Here is a 23,031-nt window from a genome sequence, read left to right as displayed (position 1 = left end):
TCCCACCATGCAGAGTTACTAAGCATGTAAATGTTAGCTGCTGTCGCATGGGGGTCTTCTGTGTCACCATCAACATGGCTGGCATAGTCATTCCCTGCCTCCTTTCCTTGGGGCCTTATATAGGCCACTCACCTTTTGGAGAGCAGGCCACTTTCCATCCCAAGGCCTTTTAGGCCTGGGCATACCTCCCCAGCTGAAGGAGGGAATACCAGGCAATGAGGAGCATCTCCCAGGGCAGCCCTCCATTTAGAGCCCCACTCCTTTTTCTCCACAAAGTCACTTCACTGAGTACCCCTCACACTAATCAGATTAGCAGATCATCTCCTGAGAGGAACACAGGACTTTACCTCTGCTCAGGCTCTGAGCAGGGGATGGCAACTTGACCCAAAGGTAGTAAAAGAGGAGGATCAACAATCAAACAATCAAACAATCAACAATCAACAATCACACAATATGTCACAGCTGTGGAGCAGGCAGCTGTGGGCCAGTAGAGGATCTTCCCAGCCTGCAGTAGACAATGGTTCTGTCACATGGTTCTCTCCTGCTCTATCCAAGAGTCAAGACAGCCCTGAGAATCTGCACAGAGGCGGAGCTATGACTGGAGTCAGATGCTGGCCCCACACTTGGCAAATGTGCCGTGAGGGCCCAGCACAGGTGCACTGTAGCAGCAGGTGTCTAGGGAGTAGCCAACAGTGTGGTTATTAGTAAGAGCAGACTAACTTTTTATTTTGTTTGGATCTACAGCTCCAAGATGGCTTTTCATATTCATGCTGTGAATAATCAGGGAAGGTAAGTGTATGTTTGTGGTGCATGCTCATTTGGGGCAAGTCTTAGGAACAAAAAGAGAAGAGAGGCTATCTTGTAGCTGCCGACATGGACGGCATAAGACCAAGATTGGGCCTGGGACTGGACATACTCTGCTGAGATCCTATACCCTGATCTTTTCAGTGCTTCCAACTGAAAGACTGAGGCATGGGAATAGGAGGTGGATCTAATTCCTTCCAGTGGCCTATGTACTACTTCTGCATACATGCAATCCAGTGCTTTGAAAAGCCCTGAAAGAAATCTGGGCTAGGGGTGCTGCCAAATTGAGAGAAAAAAAAAAAAAAAAAAAAAACATTGTAAATGTAATACATGTCTCTCCTGTCTCTTTTTCTCTTGTAGGATTGTGCCTCTGGACATTGAAGATAGCTTATACTTCGTGAAGACGGTAAGTAGAGCTGCTATAAGCCAGCTGGCAGGAAGTAACCTATAGAAGAATATCTACAAAGGGTGAGATAGGAGTAGGTGAGAGTCTTGGGTAGATCTTAGCTGAAGAAATTGGTCAATTCTCAGGAGTGTTCCAGCTGCAGCTGTGATGAGCCTGTGATTTTGAGGGTGTCCAGGCAGCTGTACCAGGCCCACATCATACTCCCATGCCTTGGCTTCCCAGTGTCCAGGGTTTTAGCTGGGAGCTGAGAGAGACACTTCTTCCTAAGGTTAGGGAGGCTTCCTCCAAATGACTGAGACTTCTGTGACCTAGTGTGAAAATGAGCTGAGTACTAGCCTACCTCAACACAGACCGATGGATTCTCTGTGTTTCAGGGCCTGTGTTGATGCCTTTAATAGGGATCTGTGAAAATAAATTTTAAAAACTGGGGGCCTAAGTCTCCAGCGAAGTGGGTAGTCAGAGCTGAACTTTCTGACCCATGTGCTGAGGGCACCCTGATAGGACAGGGGCATGGTTTAGAAATGCAGAAATATTGGTCCCCAGGTGGACTGGCCAGCATGGCCTGGGGTAGCAGAGTTTCTAGAACAGTTGCTCCTGGTCACAAGCAAGTTTTCTATTTAGCCCAATGCATCCTGATGTGCAGAAGATTGGCAAGGGATGCATGAGAGGATGATAGCCATCTACCAAGATTCTGGTTGCAGTAGATATGGGCACAGATTATACCTTGAGTCTGTTCTGTAGCTACTGCCCAAGCCTTAAATCCAGTGAGCTTTTGGTCACTAGGAACTTGGTGCACAGTATGGATGACTCAGTGCAAATGCATACCTACACCATCACCAGTGGAAAAGCAGTAGTGTTGTCCTATCTACAGAGAGTAGAACAACATAGTAACTTTTTAAGGTTGTGACTAATTTCTCTTTTTATAATGTGTCTGCTTCCTGTACCTGTCAACAAAATGTGTTGATGTTTGTTTAGAACTGAGACTTTATTGTGACATCATCAAGATGCTAGGAGATGTTTTTTGATATCAGGTGGTAGTACTTTATCTCCTTGCCAGACTGTAAGGCCTGACTTCTCTATTTAGACCCTTCTGCAGTGCTCTGGAAGGTGCTTTGCACAATAGAAGGCAATCAGGAGTCCAGTGGAATCATACTGTTGTGTTAAGTATGCATTCAGCAGCCACTAATGAAATAAGAAAGAAGAGAGAGAAAATTGTTTTCTGTCCAAATCCTGTCCTCCTTTCCAAATAGAGATAAAGTTCTGCCTTTTGATTTTCTCTCTCCTCTTCCTCAATATCAAAAGCTGAGTATAGGGATCCCTGGGTGGCGCAGTGGTTTGGCGCCTGCCTTTGGCCCAGGGCGCGATCCTGGAGACCCGGGATCGAGTCCCATGTCGGGCTCCCGGTGCATGGAGCCTCCTTCTCCCTCTGCCTGTGTCTCTGCCTCTCTCTCTCTCTCTGTGACTATCATAAATAAATTTAAAAAATTAAAAAATTAAATAAAATAAAATAAAAAAAAAAGCTGAGTATAAAAGTAAGGCATTGGATATAACCTACTGGATTGTCTTTGATCTGGAAACCAAAGTGGGGTTCCCATTGTCACTTAAGAGAAACCATGCTGCCCAGCAAGGTTTTATGTCTTCACGTGTTCAAAATTCTTTGAAGCAGATTTTGCTTCAAAAAAAGCAGGGTTTTTTTTATAATAAATTTATTTTTTATTGGTGTTCAATTTACCAACATACAGAAAAACACCCAGTGCTCATCCCGTCAAGTGCCCCCTTCAGTGCCCGTCACCCATTCACCCCCACCCCACCCCTCCTCCCCTTCTACCACCCCTAGTTCGTTTCCCAGAGTTAGGAGTCTTTATATTCTGTCTCCCTTTCTGATATTTCCCGCACATTTCTTCTCCCTTCCCTTATATTCCCTTTCACTATTATTTATATTCCCCAAATGAATGAGACCATATAATGTTTGTCCTTCTCCGACTGACTTACTTCACTCAGCATAATACCGTCCAGTTCCATCCATGTTGAAGCAAATGGTGGGTATTTGTCATTTCTAATGGCTGAGTAATATTCCATTGTATGCATAGACCACATCTTCATCCATTCATCTTTCGATGGACACCGAGGCTCCTTCCACAGTTTGGCTATTGTGGACATTGCTGCTATAAACATCAAGGTGCAGGTGTCCCGGCATTTCACCGCATCTGTATCTTTGGGGTAAATCCCCAACAGTGCAATTGCTGGGTCGTAGGGCAGGTCTATTTTTAACTCTTACCCCTTCCAGTTGTCAGGCCTAATCAGAAAGTTAACTAAAATATAAAAGCCTACCTGTCACTTTTATACATCTTTATTTTATGACAACATGAGAAATTAACCACTTTGGCTTTAAATGTTTCTTTCTCAACTCTTCTGCCTTTCTTTTGTGTTTGGGAATCTAGCAATTTCTTCAAGAGCCCTACAGCTTTTATCTCTCTCCTGAGGCTAGAGGTCCCAGACTAGGACAATAATGTATGAAAATGAGCCCTATTTCAGGAGCTCTGCACCTGGCCATTCAGCAATATAAGACCAAGAGGAGACAGGACCTGAGAGGGCTCATTGTGGTACTCATTTCATGTCCCTCACCAGATCTTCAGTCATTCCAGACCCTGGCTCTAGTTCATACCATTTTCTGCATTTCTTCTGCTAGATTCCTCCCCCAGATTGTCCCATTTTCATTAGTTTTAACATAAATTAGGGCTTCTTTACCAGCCATTCAAGAACTCTGTCGGTATTGCTCCAATTTTTTTTCCAGCCTATTGAAGCCTCTATTTTTGTCTTGCCATAAAAGCTTAAATAGTTTTCTTTTAATTTTTTTGGTACTGAAAGATTTGTAGGTATTGACATGTACCCAGAAATATCCATTAAGACGTGTACTGAATGAATGACTGCCTTCTTAGACTTGTTCAGAACTTGAGCCCAAATCAAAGAAGGAGTTGGTGAGCATGTGGATATGCCAGGATGTGAAGAGTGTACAAGTGTACAAAAGCCTGGAAAAAACACATCCAACTCAGAGGCCAGGGCCTCATCACAATTAAGAAGGAAGGCTATTATCTTAGGAAAGATAAGCAATTTAAGGGAATTTATAGAAACATAAAAATATTCCTGTGGCCCAAGTGTGTCTCTGATGCAGAAGCAGTTGCAGGGGAGCTTGGGTGATGCTGAAGTCCTCTGCTAGTTCTGAGATGTAGTTCAGGATTTTAGAAATCTGAATGTTTTCCTTAGAAACTCTGAGGTACTCTGTCAGAATGTACCTCAGAGCAATATTTTGTGATCTGTTTCTTAAGGTCTCTTCCTGGAAGTTTAAGACTGACAGCCAATCTAACTCTGTTTTCTCATTTGATACAGGCTTGTATGACTGTCTATGACATTCCTGACTTACTGGGAGGAAGGGGATGCTTAGGGTCTGTGGTCTTCTCAGAATCCTTTTTGACATCTCAGATCTTGGTTAAAGAAAAGGGTAAGTGTTAATAAGGTCTTTAGAAAGCAAAACTTTGAGTTTTTTTTAACAAAACAAGTTATAGACATAGTTACATAGTACATGTATATTGTATTGCAATATTATTGTATATTGTAATTGTATATAATGTACTGTTAATGTATTAGTGTATTAACATTATCATCACATATATATTTGTGTGTGTGTATATGTATATGAATATATGCAGCCTTACTGTTAGGAAGAAGCAAAATGAGTAATTTTTGTTTATTTTGGCAAAATAAGTTATCTGGTTTCATAGTTCATATGCATATATAAATCATAATATATAATAATTATACATTATTGTATATTGTAATTATAACATGTATTAATGTATTGGTGTATAACATCATTACACACACACATATATGTATATTTGAATATGTACAGCCTTACTGTTAATCAGGAAGAAGCAATTTGAAATAATAACTAGATCCTGTTTTTTAACCTTGCACTACCTTGATAAAAATGAAAAGTGTAGATAAAAAGGACAATTCCCAGGACTCTCCATTTAAATGTGTGTTTCTATTTGTTGTAAAAAAAAAAAAAAAAAAAAAGAGTTAATCATAACGGGGAAAACCTTTCTCCTTCCTCTCATTAGTCTCCCTGTCTCCCAAGTAAGGAAGTTTTCAGTTCCTGAGGGCACAAGATTTTTGTATACTAGTTAAGAGGAGCCCTCATTCCTGAGAAAGGGAGGGGTGTAAATTGTTGGGCCTACAAGGTGGGCCTAGGTAGTGTGGGCAGTAACTGGCATGTCTGTGGTCTTCCTGCAGATGGCACTGTTACCACAGAAACCAGCTTCATAGTCCTGACAGCCGCCATACCCAGATTCTGCTCCTGGCTGGTTAGTGTCATTCATCTGATGGAAGTGGACTTAAATGTGGAAAAATCGGGGAGAACATTGAGGAAGAGCCTCTTCATTGGGTCCCTGGTGGGATGTCAGATCCTAAACTAGCTATTGTTTTTTTTTTTTTTTTAAGATTTATTTATTTATTTATTCATGATAGAGAGAGAGAGGGAGAGGGAAAGGCAGAGATACAGGAGGAGGGAAAAGCAGGCTCCATGCCAGGAGCCCGACGTGGGACTCGATCCCTGGACTCCAGGATCGCGCCCTGGGCCAAAGGCAGGCACTAAACCGCTGAGCCACCCAGGGATCCCCCTAGCTATTGTTCAGGGATGGAAATTTTTATCTCAGCTCTTTGTCTTTATACACACGAATCTAGTTTCTTTAACTCTGTTCTAATCTTGGAAAAGTGCCAAAAGAAACAAACTGTTTGGGTCCCTGTTAAATTATGAAAGGAAGAAATTAAACCATCATTTTACAAGGACAGATGAGGACACTAAGGCTTAGAAATTGACCAGCCTGTCCAAAGTCACACAGATAGTGAGCAGTAGACCATGTGGCTCTTTTCTCTGGTCAGAATGATTGTTGCTGAGTTTTTACAGCAAAGGCTCTCTACATGTAGGAGGGTCCCATCTTCATCAGTGAGAGCTGGTCTAAAACTCTAATGCTAGGGCCCTGGGTGGCTCAGTCAGTTAAATGTCTGCCTTGAACTCAGATCATGATTCCAGGGTCCTGGGATCGAGCCCCGCAATTGGGCTCCCTGTTCAGCAGGGAGCCTGCTTCTCCCTCTCCCTCTACCTGCCGCTCCCCCTGCTTGTGCTTGCTCTCTCTCTCTCTCTCTCTCTTTCTCTGTCAAATAAATAAATAAAGTCTTTACATTAAAAAGAAAAAGAAAGAAAGAAGCTCTGGTGCCTTGGGACACACAAAGTATGACAGCAGAGAGTCTGGTAATGGTCTAAGTACCTATTTTAAAATCTGTTTATATTCTGTTTCTACAATTCTGACACGAATGAGGAAGAACAAGAATCATTCTCTGACATTAATACATTTAAATTAGGGGATCCCTGGGTGGCGCAGCGGTTTAGCGCCTGCCTTTGGCCCAGGGCGCGATCCTGGAGACCCCGGATCGAATCCCACATTGGGCTCCCGCTGCATGGAGCCTGCTTCTCCCTCTGCCTGTGTCTCTGCCTCTCTCTCTCTCTGTGTGTGACTATCATAAATAAATAATTTAAAAAATTAAAAAAAAAATAAAAATACATTTAAATTAGAATACATTCAAAATATTTTAATATGTTCTCTTCCATTTGTCCTTACAAATAGTTGTTTTTTTCTGAAGTGAAATATGGTGGAGACTAATATATCATTTCCACATCTTGTAGGCTCGTTTAGCTGGGCCTCAGGTCCCAGGAAGAGAGTGCACCATGACCTTGGGCTCTGAGCCTTGATGACTGGTAGCCAGCCAGCTCTGCCAGCCATCAGGGCCTGAGTACACAGGATTTGCTGGAGGGACTGCCCAGTCAGTCTTCTAGAAATACTGAACATGAGGGAGACCTAGTAGAGTTATGCTCTTGAAGTAGGAAACTGAAAATTTGCACTCCTTTTGGATACAGGTAGAAGATAATGAAATAAAATTGTCTGAGAAAACCCAACAAGCAGTGAAGGTAAGCAGCCTTCTTATCCTCAATATCAACATTGTATCAAAATGAAATGTAAACAGTTTATGAAAATAATCTAGAACATTTTATGGCACATTTGAAGGATATGTTCCTCCTTGTCTCAATTCCTGTTTGCATTCTTCCTCTCCCAGCAAAGCTTTAGACGTAGCCATTTAATGGGGTACACAGAGGGATTTGTTCTGCCATGTTGGCCTTTTAGTGAGTTTCTTTTAAATCTGCCAGTACCATTAAAAGCAGATCTCAGATTGGCCTAGACATATAGAACTGAGAGGTCAGGGCTTTAGGCCAAAGAGAGTTGCCTCCACTGGCTAGACATCCACTGGAACATGAACAAGCATAGTAGGCTTTGGTACCTGGACTCAGAGAGGACCTTACACATTCTTTTCCTTGGCACAAGTTAAAAGTGTAACGTGACAAAGAGCTAGGCAATGACAAAGGAATGGAAGAAGTTGGGTCTATTTGAGGCTAACTTAGCAGCTTTTATAGACAGACAAAAGGGCAGGACTTTTGATTCTGAAAGTTCATGGTATAAATCATATGCTCTTTGTGACTGATTGTTTTTAAAGGGGGATGCCTGTTTCCTGGGCACTTTTCTAACAGGAGGAGAAGGAGCATATCTTTATTCCAGCAATCCACATTCCTGGCCTGAGGAAGGTGAGCCAGCTATTATTTTTCTTGATTATGTCTGGGTCCCTCTTTTGCATGTATTGGCATGAATGTTGTGATTAGTGAAACATCTGATATTTGAAAAGACTTGTTGGTGTAGAAGTGTTTTCTTACAGCTTTTCTCTTTATCCACCCATTTTGCAGATGAGGAAACTTGTGCTAGGAAAGCATGACCCCAGAACCACAGTCTGGTCCTCTTGTTGCCAGCTGAGGATTGTTCTCAGAATAGGCTAGAGTAGTGGCATGTCCAGAAATAGAATCTGTGGATCTAAACAAGTCTGGATTCATTTTTCTTTTTCTTTTTTAAGATTTTATTTATTCATGATAGACACAGAGAGAGAGAGAGAGAGAGAGAGAGAGAGAGAGAGGCAGAGACACATGCAGGCTCCATGCAAGGGAGCCTGATGCAGGACTCCATTCTGGGACCCCAGGATCACACCCTGGGCCAAAGGCAGGCGCTAAACCGCTGAGCCACCCAGGGATCCCCTGGATTCATTTTTCTATTGCTGTATAATAAATTACCACAAATTTAATAGCTTAAAACAACACATAATTATTATCTCACAGTTCTGCAGGTCAGAAGTCCAGGTAGACTTGGCTGGATTTGTGTTAGGGACTCTGAAGTTAAGGCATCAGTCAGACTAGGCTCTTGTCTGGAGACTCTGGAGAAGAATTCACTCCCAGGCTCACTTAGACTATCAGCAGAATTCAGTTCCTTCGGATTGTAGGAATGAGGTCCCCATCTTGTTGCTAGCTATCAGCCAGGACCATGCTTAGCTACCTCTCCCAAAAACCTCTGCCCTGTGACAGCCTTCCTCCATCTCAGCATTGAAAACCTCTCTTGTGTTGTTGCATCTATCTTACCCTTCCAATCTGTATAAATTTCTTCTCTATACCAGCCAGAGAAAATTCTGCCTATGAAGAACTGCTTGTGATTAGAGGAAGCCCACTCAAATAATGTCCATTTTGCCATATAATATTACTTGAACACAGGAGTAACATCAGGAGATGAAGATCATGGGAGCCATCCTAAATTTCTGCCTATCACAGTCTAGCCTCTGGCCTCACATTCATGTCCCTCCCACATGCAAAATACAATCAAGTTTTCCTAAGGGCTCCATCTCATTATGATAACAGTTCAAAGTCCTAAATCTCACTAGCTCAAAAATCCAAAATCTCATCAAGATTATCTAAACCAGATGTAGATAAGGCTCTGGCTTTTAATCTATTAAGTGTAGTTCCTAAACTTGTACTGTAGCTGTGGCCTTGTGACACTAAATCAGATAAGTTATCTGCCCTGCCCTCCTAACACTCAAGGTACCACTGGCATAGGATAACAGTTGTAGATCTTCAACTTCAGAAGAGGGGGAATGGAAAATAAAAAGGAGTCATCGGCCTGAGGTAGCTTTAAAATCCAGCTGGGCAAACTCCAGAGTCTGGATTAGGTTTCAAGACCTGGGAATAGTCCTCCATGGCTCTTACCTCTGCCACCTGGGCTCTTGATTTCACCTTCTAAACTCTTAGTTTTCCCTTCCAAGCTTGTGGCTACACCTCATCCATCCTTCCTTTTTCACAAAGGTGGCACTGTGTACGTGAGTTTTATCAGCCTACTTCTTGCCAGTAGCATTTGGGGGTCCAGTAATCCCCTTTGATTTCATGTTCTTTGTGTCTCTTTCAGTCCAAGCTGGCAATGTTCTGTTGACCTAAGATTCTCAAAAGCCTTGTTGGTTTTGCATGGATTTTGTGGGGATTCATTCCATACTCCTTTTTGGTTTCCTCAAAATAATTTTCTTAGGACTCCTGTTTCTTTCCCTGGTTGATAGAGCCATTTTGTGAAGAAAGAGTTGTGACTTAACTCCACAAATTTTTCAGCCTCCACTGAGCAATCTCCTTTCTGGATAATTTGTTTTTCTTGAAAATATTCTGTCTGGTGGCAGGTTCCTTTCCCTGTTATCAGATCACTGGTTCAGCTTCTGCTCCTCCATTCACATAGGAGACAAAGCACAAGAAGTCTTGGTTCTCCACAAAATGCTGAGGTGTAGTAAGTAATGCATTTGTTACTGTGCCTGTGCTACAGCCCCTACGTTTGTGCCTGTGTGATCCTGGTGCAGAAGACCAAAAATAGGAAAACTTGTTGAGGGCAGGGAGTATGTGACAGTACTACTAGTGTTGGGGCAAGATTGCCTGGTGTTTCAGAAGCAGGTTGTAGAAGCAACAGAGGTGATTGTGCTCTGTCATAGTTGAGGCAATTATAATATTTAGCAAGGATATTTGCCAAAATTAGTTTGTACTTTCTTAGCAAAGGGCCTTATTAGAAAAGTAATCTTATGCTATATTGAGTTATCCAGCAAGATTCAGTGTATCCTGAGGTCTCTACACAAAGGGGACAGCCAGGGATTTCTGGAGTCCTGTTCGTCCCATTCGTCCCATTCTATTGAGAGCACGCCCTTAGTTCCTGGGGGAAATGTAGTTTGAATTAGGAGGTGGTTTTCTAAGGCAGGAAAATTAAGTAGGAACAGAGAATTTAAACGGAAATCTCCTTTGGCTATCTGTTAAGCTTTTTGCCACTTTGGAGCTCAGGTCAAGTGGGGCTTAAAGTTTATACCACTTAAGGCTCTTTCAAGGAAAAATAACACTAAATAGGGCTCTTCTGAGGGCCTTGGAAGAGGGCTTGGGCAGGTGAGGAGTTCTGAAGCTTAAGTTTCATTAGTGTCTTGATAAATCTGTCTCTGCTTGACACTATGATGAGCTTGAAATTTATCTGTTCCCATTCCTTAAAGGCATTTAAAAAGCTCTTTAGCATGCATTATCTTAATTGAGCTTCATGTCCTAAGACCCAAAGGTGAAAACTTGCCTGAGGTTATAGTGCAAGTTCACAGTAGGTCTGGAGGGTAGTCCAAGTCTTCTGATTCTCAGTCCAGGGTTGGCACAACATGTAGATAGAGAATAGAACTTCCTTTACTTTGAAATGCTTCCAGCTCTGGAACTTTTTTCCTTCCCCAGTTAGTGATTTCTGCTATCACAGGATTTCTTGCTATTCAGCTTCCTATTCATTTATGTCCTTTATGTGCCCTTCTCTTCCTCACCCTGCTGACCTTGGTCAGGCAGTCTGCCCAGCCCCAGATCCTCAGGAGCCCACTTTAGAGTTTTACCACATATGCCTATATCCCTAAACAATGTATTGTTTTTGAGTACAAATATAATCACACTGTGTTCTTTAGGGACATGCTTTCTTTTTTGCTTCCTATTCTGTTCCTAAGATTCATCCAGATTGTTGTGGATAGCCATATAGTTCATTCACTTGCATGGCTCCATGGGATTCCTTTGTATGAAAATGTACAGTTTATTCTTGGACATTAATGGACATTTGGAGTTTATTACAGACAGTCCTGTCATGAGCGTTCTTGTACATGTCTCCTGCTGCACATGGCACCAGGAAGATGCCTTAAAACACAGCTTTCTTGCTGTATAATAATTGACATCTGTTGTCTCAGTCTCCTGACTTTCCTGTTGTATTCTGGCTTGTTGGACCAGCCAGCACTGATATCTCTGGCTAGTTGATATGTTGACATTCCCTGAATATTTACCCCTTTGATTGCTGTCGTTTTTTGACATCCCTGTGTATAGAATTTTCTGTGCTTTGCCTCAAACAAAGTCAATCCCTGTCCCTTGTAAGATCTTTGTACACCATGGAACTAAAGGGAAGGTCATGTGAATAGCCCCTGGCTGAAACACCACAGATTTCCACTGCTGTCACCAGTCTTCCGTAGAATTTCTCAAATAGATTTCTCAGTTTTGTTGTACAACTTTGGTCCATTACCAGAGTCCTTAAATAGTTGTCTTAACAATTAGACCAGTTTCATCACTGTTTTATGGGGAGAGGATCTGCCAGAATCTTCACAGTCATTTCAGAAGTCCCACCCCTCAGTGGTTTTGAAAGGTATTTTCACTTGGTAAAAATTCTAGGTCGGTAGTTTTTTTCTTTCTTTCTTTTTTTTTTTTTTTTTAAGTAAGCTCTATGCCCAGTGTGGGACTTGAACTCACAATCCCAAGATCAAGAGTTGCTGACTAGGCCAGCCAGGCCTCCTGACAGTTTCCTTCTTTCTAGAAAGATGTTGCTCTGCTTTACTCCCTTGCTTGCACCAACCATTCCTGAACAGAAATCCACTGCCATCCTTATCTGTGTTCCTTCTAATAAAGTTACTTTTTTTTTTCCTCTTCAGCTGCTTTTAAGATTTTCTTTCCTTCTTCTTCTTTTTTTTTTTTTTTTTTTAAGATTTTAAGGCTTAGAAATTGCCCCGCCGCCCAAAAGGGTTCACCCCAGTAGTGAGAAAAAAAGACCATTTTGGTTTTTTTTCCTCTGGTCAGAATGTTTTGGCTAAAATTTTTTACAGCAAAAAGGCTCTCTAAAATGTAGGAGGGGTCCCATTTTCATCAGTGGGGAGCTGGTCTAAAACAAAAAATGCTAGGGCCTGGGTGGCTCAGTCGGGTTAAATGTCGCCTTAAAAACTCAGATCCATGTTTCCCAAGGGTCCTGGGATCGAGCCCCGCAATTGGGCTCCCTTTTTTCAGGGGGGAAACCCTTTTGCTTCTCCCCCCCTCCCTCAAACCTGCCCGTTTCCCCCCTGTTTTGGGGGCTTGCCCCCCCTCCCCTCTCTCTCTCTCTTTCTCTGCCCAAATAAATAAAAAAAGCCCTTTAAACATTAAAAAGAAAAAAAAGAAAGAAGCTCTGGTGCCTTGGGACACACAAAGAAAGAAAAGCAAGAGTCTGGTAATGGTCTAAGTACCAATTTTAAAATCTTTTTTTATTTTCTTTTTCTACAATTTCGAAAAACGAATGGGGAAGAACAAGAATCTTTCTCGGGACATTAATATTTTTAAATTAGGGGATCCCTGGGTGGCGCAGGGGGTTTAAAGCGCCTCCCTTTTGGGGCCCAGGGGCGCGTCCTGGAGACCCCGGGATCAAAAATCCCACATTGGGCCCCCCCCGCTGCATGGACCCCCTTGCTTCTCCCTTTTTTTTTTCCCCCCCCTTTGTGTCTCTCCCCTTTTCTCTCTCTCTGTGTGTGACTATCATAAATAAATAATTTAAAAAATTAAAAAAAAAATAAAAATACATTTAAATTGGGAATACATTCAAAATTTTTTTAAAGGGTTTTTATTCCCATTTGTCCTTACAAATAGTTTTTTTTTTTCTGAAGTGAAATATGGGGAGACTAATATATAAATTTTTCCCACATAAGTAGGCCCCTTTAAAGCTGGGCCTTTCAGGCCCCCGGGGAAGAAGGAAACCAAAAACCTTTGGGCCCTCTGACCCTTAAAGACTGGAAAGCCAGCCAGCTCTGCCCCACCCATCAGGGCCTGATAAAACAGGTTTTTTGCTGGGGGGAAACTGCCCAGTCACCCTTCAAAGAAATACAAACCTGAGGGAGACCTAGTAAGTTATGCTCTTAAAAAGTAGGAAACTAAAAAATTTGGGCACTCCTTTTGGATACAGGTAGAAAAAAATTTGAAATAAAATTGTCTGAAAAAAACCCAAAAAAGCAGTGAAGGTAAGCACCTTTTTATCCTCAATATAAAACTTTGAAAACAAAATGAAATGTAAACAGTTTTATGAAAAAAATCTAAAACTTTTTAAAGGCACTTTTGAAGGATTTTTTTCCCCTTGTCTAAATTTCCCTGTTTGAAATTCTTCCCTCCCCCCCAGCAAAGTTTTAAAAAGGGGGGCCCATTTAATGGGGTACACAGGGGGTTTTTGTTCTGCCATTTTGGGCCTTTTTTAGTGATTTCCCCTTTTAAATTTTGCCAGAAACCTTTAAAAAAGAAAGATCTCAGTTTGGCCAAACATAAAAAACTGAGAGGTCGGGGCTTTGGGCCCAAAGAGGGTTGCCCCCCCACTGGCTAGACATCCACTGGGAACATGAACAAGCATAGTAGGCTTTGGTACCTGGACTCGAGAGGACCTTACACATTCTTTTCCTTGGCACAATTTTAAAAGTGAAACGTGACAAAGAGTAGGCAATGCAAAGGAATGGAAAATTTGGGGTTCTATTTGAGGCAAAACTTGGGCAGCTTTTAAGCAAAAAAAAGGGCGGGATTTTTTTGATTCTGAAAGTTCAGGGGTATAAATCTTAGGGGCTCTTTGTGACGATTTTTTTTTAAAGGGGGGAAAATGCCTTTTTTTCCCTGGTACTTTTCTAACAGGAGGAGAAGGAGCATATCTTTATTCCGCAATCCACAATTCCCGGGCCCGGGGAAAAGGGGAGCCAGCTATTAAATTTTTCTTGATTATGTCTGGGTCCCTCTTTTGCATGTATTGGCATGAAAAGTTTTTTGATTTTGTGAAACCCTCGAAAAATTTAAAAAAACTTGTTGGGGGAGGGAAGTGTTTTTTTAAAAAGGCTTTTCCCCCTTTAAACCACCCATTTTGGGAATGAGGGGAAAATTGTGCAAGGGGAAAACCCTGGGCCCCAGAACCACAGTCTGGTCCTCTTTTTGCCAGCGAGGATTGTTTTCAGAATAGGTAAAAGGGGTTTGGGAGGGCCAGGGAAAAAAAATCTGTGGATCTAAACAAGTCCCGGGTTCATTTTTCTTTTTCTTTTTTTTAAAAAAATTTTTTTTATTTTATGAAAACAAAGAAGAGAGAGAGAGAGAGAGAAGAAGAGAAGAGAGGCAAGACACAAGGGAGGCTCCATGCAAGGGGGCCTGAAAGCAGGACCTTCCCCTTCGGGGGCCCCCGGGGCACAAAACCCCCCAAAGGCAGGCGCTAAACCGCTGGGGCCAAAACCCGGGATCCCCCGGAATTTATTTTTTATTGCTGTTTTAAAAAATTACCACAAAATTTTAATTTTGCTTAAAACAACACCCAAAAATTTTTATCTCACAGTTTTTGCAGGTCAGAAGTCCAGGGAGGGCTTTGGCCCGGATTTGTGTTAGGGACTCTGAAGTTGGCATCATCAGACCCGGCTCTTGTCTGGAACTCTGGAGAAGGGAAATTCCCCCCCCAGGCTCACTTAGACAACAGCAAATTTAGTTCCTTCGGATTGTAGGAATGAGGTCCCCATCTTTTTTTGCTACTATCAAACCAGGACCATGGGTTAGCTACCCTTTTCCCAAAAACCCTCTGCCCCCGGGGACAGCCCTTTCCCCCATCTCCCGGGGATTGAAAACCTCTCCTTTTTGTTGTTGCATCTATCTTAAACCCCTTCCAATCTGTATAAATTTCCTTTTTCCCCATCCCCGCCAGAGAAAATTTCGCCTATGAAGAACTGGGCCCCCCTTTTGATTAGAGGAACCCACCCCAAATAAAGTCCTTTTGGCCCCTTTAATATTTACTTGAACACAGGAGTTAAAAATCAGGGAAAGAAGATCAAAGGGACCATCCTAAAATTTTTTTGCCCATCACAGTCTAGCCCCCTGGCCTCACAATTTATGTCCCCCCACTTTCCCAAAAAAACAATCAAGTTTTTCCCCAAGGGCTCCCCTCATTAAAAAGAAAAAATTTTAAAGTCCTAAATCTCACTACCCCAAAAATCCAAAACTCATTTAAGATTATCTAAACCAGATGTAGATAAGGCTCCCGGGTTTTTTTAAACTATTAAATGTAGTTTTCCCAAACCCCTTTTACTGTAGCTGTGGCCTTGTGACACTAAATCAGATTTAAATTTTTCTGCCCCCGGCCCCCCCAACACTCAAGGTACCACTGGGGATAGGATAACAGTTGTAGATCTTCCAAATTTTAGAAGAGGGGGAAAGGAAAAAAAAAGGGGTCAAACGGCCTGAGGTAGCTTTAAAAACCACTGGGCAAACTCCAGAGCTGGATTAGGTTTAAAAGGACCGGGAATAGTCCTCCAGGGGGCTTTTTACCTCTGCCCCCTTTGGGCTCGTTTTTAAACCTTCTAAACTCTTAGTTTCCCCCTTTCCAAGCTTGGGGCCCTACACCTCACCCCACCCTTTCCCTTTTTTCCCACAAAGGTGGCACGGGGTGAACGTGAGTTTTATCAGCCTACTTTTTTTGCCGGGAAGCTTTTTTGGGGGGGTCCAGTAACCCCCCTTTGTTTTTCATGTTCTTTTGTGTCTTCTTTCAGTCCAACGGGCCCAATTTTTCTGTTCCCCTAAGTTTCTAAAAAGCCTTGTTGGTTTTGCATGGATTTTGTGGGGATTCTTTTCCCATACCCTTTTTGGTTTCCCAAAAAAATTTTTTCTTGGGACTCCGTTTTCTTTCCCGGGTTAAATAGAGCCATTTTGTGAAGAAAGAGTTGGGCCCAAAACCCCCAAAAATTTTTTTTTTCAGCCTCCACGGGAGCAATCTCCTTTCTGGATAATTTTTTTTTTTCTTGAAAAAATTCTGTCTGGGGCGGGTTCCCTTTTTTTCCCCTTTTCAATCACTGGTTCACTTCTGCTCCTCCATTCACATAGGAGACAAGCACAAAAAAGTTTTGGGTTTTCCCCACAAAATGCTGAGGTGAAGGTAATAATGCATTTGTTTACTGTGCCTGTGCTACAGCCCCTACGTTTGTGCCTGTGTGATCCTGGTGCAGAAGACCAAAAATAGGAAAATTTTGTTGGGGGCAGGGAGAAAGTACAGAAACACTAGTGAAAGGGCAAGTTGCCTGGTGTTTCAGAAGCGGGTTTGTAGAAGCAACCAAGGGATTGTGCCCTGAAAAAGGGTTGGGCCCCATTAAAATATTTGGGAAAGGGGATTTTTCCCAAAAAATTAGTTTGTATTTTCTTAGCAAAAGGGCCAAAATTAGAAAATAATCAATGCAAAAATTGAGTTTCCAGCAAGATTCAGTGAACCCTGGGGGTTCTCTAAAACAAATGGGGACCCCAAAAGGGATTTCTGGAGCCCGGGTTCGTCCCATTCCCCCCTTTTCAAATTGAGAGCACGCCCTTAGTTCCGGGGGGAAAATGATTTAATTAAGGGGGTTTTTTCTGAGGCGGGGAAAAAAAAGTGGGGAAACAGAGAATTTAAACGGAAATCCCTTTGGCAATCTGTTAAGCTTTTTTCCCACTTTGGAGCTCAGGTAAAAATTTGGGGTTTAAAATAGTTTTTTTAAAAAACCATTTAAAGGGCCCTCTTTCCCAAGGAAAAATAACACAAAATAGGGTTTTTCTGAGGGCCTTGGAAGAGGGGTTTTGGGCAGGGGGGGGGATTTTTCTAAGCTTAAGTTTCATTAGTGTCTTGAAAAATTTCTGTCCCCTGCTTGACACTATGATGACTTGAAATTTATCTTTTTTCCCATTCCTTAAAGGCATTTAAAAAGCTCTTTACATAAATTATCTTAATTGAGTTTTCCATGTCCTAAGCCCAAAGGTGAAAACTTGCCTGAGGGAAAAGTGGGAAGTTCACGTAGGTTTTGGAGGGTAGGCCAAGTCTTTGATTCTCCTTTCCCGGGGTTTGGGACAACATGGGGAGAAAGAGAATAGAACTTCCTTTACTTTGAAATGCTTTTCCGCTCTGGGGAAATTTTTCCCCCTTCCCCCCGTTAGTGATTTCTGCTAACACAATTTCTTTTCTAATTTAGCTTTCCTATTTTATTTAAAAGGGCCTTTATGTCCCTTCTCTTCCCCAAAACCCCGCTGACCTTGGGCCCGGCAGTCTGCCCAACCCCCCCGATCCTCAGGAGCCCACTTTAAAAGTTTTAAACCCCATATGCCTATAACCCCCAAACAATGTCCCCTTTTTTTTTAGTAAAAAAATATAACACAAATGTGTTCTTTTTGGGACAAAAGCTTTCTTTTTTTCTTCCTATTCTGTTCCTAAGATTTCCCTCCAGATTGTTTTGGATAAACCATATAGTTTTATTCACTTGCATTGGGCCCCCTGGGTTCCTTTGTATAAAAAAGTACAGTTTTTTTTCTTGGACATTAATGGACATTTGGAAATTTATTACAACAGGTCCCGCCCCTGAGCTTTTTTTGGGACATGTCCCCCTCTGCAAACAGTGGCAAACCCGGAAGATGCCTTAAAAAAAAAAACAGCTTTCCCCCCCTTTCTGTATAATAATTGACAACCCGTTTTCCCCAGGGCCCCCTGACTTTCCTGTTGTATTCTGGCCTTTTTGGACCCAGCCCCGCACTGATATCTCCCGGCTAGTTGATAAGTTGCATTCCCTGAATATTTACCCCTTTGATTGCTGTCGTTTTTTGACATCCCTGTGTATAGAATTTTCTGTGCTTTGCCCAAACAAAGTCAAAACCCCCGTCCCTTGAAAAAAATCTTTGTACACCCATGGAACTAAAGGGAAGGGGCATGTGAATAGCCCCTGGGCCCGAAACAAACCCCAAAATTTCCACTGCGTCACCCGTCCTTTTCCCTAGAAATTTTTCAAAATTTGATTTCTAGTTTTGTTTTTACAAAATTTGGTCCATTTACCAAAGGGCCTTAAATAGTTTTTCTTAAAAAAATTAAACCCCGTTTCATCACTGTTTTATGGGGGGAGGATCTGCCAGAATCTTCACAGTCATTTCAGGGGGGAAGGGGGGGGGCCCCACCCCTCAGTGGTTTTTGAAAGGTATTTTTTCACTTGGTAAAAAATTTTAGGTTTGGGAGTTTTTTTCTCCCTTTTTTTTTTTTTTTTTTTTTTAAGTAAGCTCTTATGCCAGTGTGGGACTTGAACTAAAAAATCCCAAGATCAAGAGTTGCTGACTAGGCCAGCCAGGCCTCCTGAAAAGTTTCCTTTTTCCCAAAAGAAAGATTTGCTCGGGTTTAACAACCCCCTTGCTTCCCAACCCAACCATTCCTGAACAGAAAATCCACTCCCACCCTTTAAATTTTGTTTTCCCTTTCTAATAAAGTTATTTTTTTTTTTTTCCCTCTTAAAGGGCTGCTTTTTAAATTTTTTTTTCCTTCTTTTTTTTTTTTTTTTTTTTTTTTTAAGTTTTTTAATTTTTTGGGAGATCCCCTGGGTGCCCTTCGGGGTTTTGACTTCCCGACCCCCGGACCCAGGATCCCCCCCCCCGGGGGCTGAAGGCAAAAAACTAAACTGCGGGGGCCCCCCAGGGATCCCCAGGGAGAGAGAATCTAAAGCAGATTCTGCACTAACCCAAACAGGGGCCTTTAAGGCGACTTGTTTTCCCGGGGACCCTGGGGGATCTTGACCAAAAGCTAAATAAAGGGCCACCCAAGCACCCCGGGATTCCTTTTTTCAAACACATATTTTAAGCAATTTTTTTTTTTAAAATTTTGGTTTTGGTGTGTGTGGTGTTTTAATATGTTCATTGTGTTTGGAATTCATTTTGCTTCTTTAATGGTTTGGAAAAAATTTTTTTCCTCAAATTTTGGGAGTATTTTTGGCCTTTTTTTTTTTTTAATTTTTTTGGAAACCCCTTTTGGGTTTTCCAGTAAACAAAACTTTGCTACCTGGGAAAAAATCCCACAGCCCCTTTTTGCCTGTACAATTATTTTTCAGTTTTTTTTCCCTCTTTTGTGTTTCATTTTGCATAGTTGTATGTATGCAAATTTACAACCTTTTCTGGCATTGTTTTTAAAAGAATTTTTTTAAACTTTTTGGAAAGGGGTGGAGAAACGGGGTATTAAAAATTGGTGGCCCCAATTTTAAAAAAACAAAAGACCTTTAAAAAATTGAAATGGGAAAATTTTAAATTTCGTAAACAATCCGGGAGGAAGTACCCGGAAAAGGCGTGCCTTATGCCTGCAGGGGCACACAGGAAGGCAAAGCAAGTGAGCCAGGGGAAGGGGCAGGATCGGGGGGGCACATGCCTTTAAAAAAAGGGTGGGTTTAATTTGGGTTCGGGTTTTTCCAAGGCTAAGGGGCCAGATTGGTAAATTTAAAAACCCCAAAAGAGCTCCATAGGGGTCCACAAGGAAGGGCCCCAAGGAGACAAGGGAGACTTGATCACAAAGGCTTTTGGGAGCTCATATAGGAATTTTCCCACTTCTTGTGACTCTCTCAGGCGGCTACATAGGTTGCCCTGGGGGCCCGGGTGTCATTTTTAAGGGGGGGCACCACCACCCATTTCCCCGCCCCCCTTTGGCCCCCCCCCCCAAAAGAAAGGGGCCAGGGCAGCAATCCCTTTGGGTTTTTAGCTTAGCAAAACCTTTAAACAACTGTCTAATGTCTTTAAATCTAAAACAGTGAAAATTTTTCTTCTCGGGACATTTGTTTTTCATCCAAAAATTTGTTTTGGGAAAACTTTTAAAAATCTTTCATGCCCAAAAATTTAAACAGGGCCCCGGGTTTTCAAGTTTTTTAAAAAAACATGGGTACAGTTATAAAAATTTGGAAAAATCCCGTTTTTTTTCGGGGTTTTAAAATCAAAAGGGCCGGTTTTAAAGGGTTTGGGAAAGCCTGGGACAAAAAAGGGGTTTTTTAAAAATTTGGGGGGAAAATTTTAAAAAAACCCCCCACGTCGGGGAAAGGCCAAAAACCTTCTGATCCCTCCCCAGAAAAAGGGTTCGGGTAAAGTGTGAGGTTTTTAACTGTGGCTGGTGCAAATGGGCAAAAAAGTCTTGGTTAAAGGGGAAGGGGTTTTGAATGTTCTTTTTTTTTTAAAGGAAAGGGAATACCCCATTTTTTTTCCGGGGCCCAAGTATTAAAAAGACTTTCCTTTTTCTTTGATCTGTTAGTAAAACCTTTGTTAAAAATTTTTCTTGACTGTTTTTTTTCCCCCAAATTTCCCTGCGGGCCCCATAAATTTTTTTGGCCTCAGGCAGCCCCTTTTAAATTGTCCCTGTAGTGTTTTTACAATTTGTAGGTGTTTTTTTTTTCCTTTGGGGCAGGATTATTTCCCGCATTTGGGGGAACAGGGAACAGGCCCATTGCCACATGGGGCAGTGGACACATCCGAGAATCCGGAAACCCAAAGCTGATCCCCCCTTTCTTATGAGGGGGAAGGCCCGGGGGGCAGGGTCATCTGCTGTCTGCTGACTTCTTTCCCCAAAAAACCCTCTTGTGAAAATTCCCTTGTGTCCCCCCTTAATTTTGTCAGGGCCCATTTTAAAGGGAAAAGGGTCCTCGCAGTCCTTTTGAAAAATTTAAATTCAGCTGCATATTATCTACAGGGGCAGGAAATATTTTCGGGATCAAAAATGTCAAGAGAAAGTGAAAAGGGGTTAAGAAGGACTTTGGGGAAAAAAAAAACAAAAAACCCAAAAGCAAAACAGGGGCCGCCTTTTTTGGCCCCAGGGGTTTAAAAGCGCCACCTTCACCCCAGGGGGGAAAATCTTGGAGCCCCGGGGGGAACAAACCCCCAAATTTGGGGGCTTTCCTTTGCATGGGGGCCTGCTTTTTCCTTCTGCCTTTTTTCTTTTTGCCTCTCCCCCTCCCCTCTTTTTCCCCTCTCTCTTTTTCCCCCCCCTCCCCTTTTGTAAAATGGTGGTCTCATGAAAAATATAATCTTAAAAAAAAAGAAAAAACAGACAAGCCCCAAATAATAAAAAATTTTAAAAGGGATACTTTGGGAAGTGTGGAGAGAGAGAGAGAGAGAGAGAGAGAGGCAGAGACACATGCAGGCTCCATGCAAGGGAGCCTGATGCAGGACTCCATTCTGGGACCCCAGGATCACACCCTGGGCCAAAGGCAGGCGCTAAACCGCTGAGCCACCCAGGGATCCCCTGGATTCATTTTTCTATTGCTGTATAATAAATTACCACAAATTTAATAGCTTAAAACAACACATAATTATTATCTCACAGTTCTGCAGGTCAGAAGTCCAGGTAGACTTGGCTGGATTTGTGTTAGGGACTCTGAAGTTAAGGCATCAGTCAGACTAGGCTCTTGTCTGGAGACTCTGGAGAAGAATTCACTCCCAGGCTCACTTAGACTATCAGCAGAATTCAGTTCCTTCGGATTGTAGGAATGAGGTCCCCATCTTGTTGCTAGCTATCAGCCAGGACCATGCTTAGCTACCTCTCCCAAAAACCTCTGCCCTGTGACAGCCCTTCCTCCATCTCAGCATTGAAAACCTCTCTTGTGTTGTTGCATCTATCTTACCCTTCCAATCTGTATAAATTTCTTCTCTATACCAGCCAGAGAAAATTCTGCCTATGAAGAACTGCTTGTGATTAGAGGAAGCCCACTCAAATAATGTCCATTTTGCCATATAATATTACTTGAACACAGGAGTAACATCAGGAGATGAAGATCATGGGAGCCATCCTAAATTTCTGCCTATCACAGTCTAGCCTCTGGCCTCACATTCATGTCCCTCCCACATGCAAAATACAATCAAGTTTTCCTAAGGGCTCCATCTCATTATGATAACAGTTCAAAGTCCTAAATCTCACTAGCTCAAAAATCCAAAATCTCATCAAGATTATCTAAACCAGATGTAGATAAGGCTCTGGCTTTTAATCTATTAAGTGTAGTTCCTAAACTTGTACTGTAGCTGTGGCCTTGTGACACTAAATCAGATAAGTTATCTGCCCTGCCCTCCTAACACTCAAGGTACCACTGGCATAGGATAACAGTTGTAGATCTTCAACTTCAGAAGAGGGGGAATGGAAAATAAAAAGGAGTCATCGGCCTGAGGTAGCTTTAAAATCCAGCTGGGCAAACTCCAGAGTCTGGATTAGGTTTCAAGACCTGGGAATAGTCCTCCATGGCTCTTACCTCTGCCACCTGGGCTCTTGATTTCACCTTCTAAACTCTTAGTTTTCCCTTCCAAGCTTGTGGCTACACCTCATCCATCCTTCCTTTTTCACAAAGGTGGCACTGTGTACGTGAGTTTTATCAGCCTACTTCTTGCCAGTAGCATTTGGGGGTCCAGTAATCCCCTTTGATTTCATGTTCTTTGTGTCTCTTTCAGTCCAAGCTGGCAATGTTCTGTTGACCTAAGATTCTCAAAAGCCTTGTTGGTTTTGCATGGATTTTGTGGGGATTCATTCCATACTCCTTTTTGGTTTCCTCAAAATAATTTTCTTAGGACTCCTGTTTCTTTCCCTGGTTGATAGAGCCATTTTGTGAAGAAAGAGTTGTGACTTAACTCCACAAATTTTTCAGCCTCCACTGAGCAATCTCCTTTCTGGATAATTTGTTTTTCTTGAAAATATTCTGTCTGGTGGCAGGTTCCTTTCCCTGTTATCAGATCACTGGTTCAGCTTCTGCTCCTCCATTCACATAGGAGACAAAGCACAAGAAGTCTTGGTTCT

General features: G+C 42.2%; 1 protein-coding gene across 2 annotated transcripts in view; it reads left to right on the top strand.

Annotated features, from left to right (window-relative positions):
- Nucleotides 1-23,031, top strand: part of DNAAF9 (dynein axonemal assembly factor 9) — a 155,646-nt gene that overhangs the window by 68,995 nt on the left and 63,620 nt on the right. For both annotated transcript variants that reach the window (XM_041732306.1, XM_041732304.1), the window contains exons 15-20: nt 745-789; nt 1,165-1,210; nt 4,598-4,709; nt 5,504-5,574; nt 7,185-7,235; nt 7,817-7,904. In XM_041732306.1, the coding sequence (XP_041588240.1) occupies nt 745-789; nt 1,165-1,210; nt 4,598-4,709; nt 5,504-5,574; nt 7,185-7,235; nt 7,817-7,904 (413 nt within the window). The remainder of the gene's footprint in view (nt 1-744; nt 790-1,164; nt 1,211-4,597; nt 4,710-5,503; nt 5,575-7,184; nt 7,236-7,816; nt 7,905-23,031) is intronic.

Source organism: Vulpes lagopus, chromosome 18 (assembly GCF_018345385.1).
Source record: "Vulpes lagopus strain Blue_001 chromosome 18, ASM1834538v1, whole genome shotgun sequence".
Classification (NCBI taxonomy): Eukaryota; Metazoa; Chordata; class Mammalia; order Carnivora; family Canidae; genus Vulpes; species Vulpes lagopus.
The sequence above is the reverse complement of the archived record's forward strand: the minus strand, read 5'-3'. Positions and strand labels throughout refer to the sequence as shown.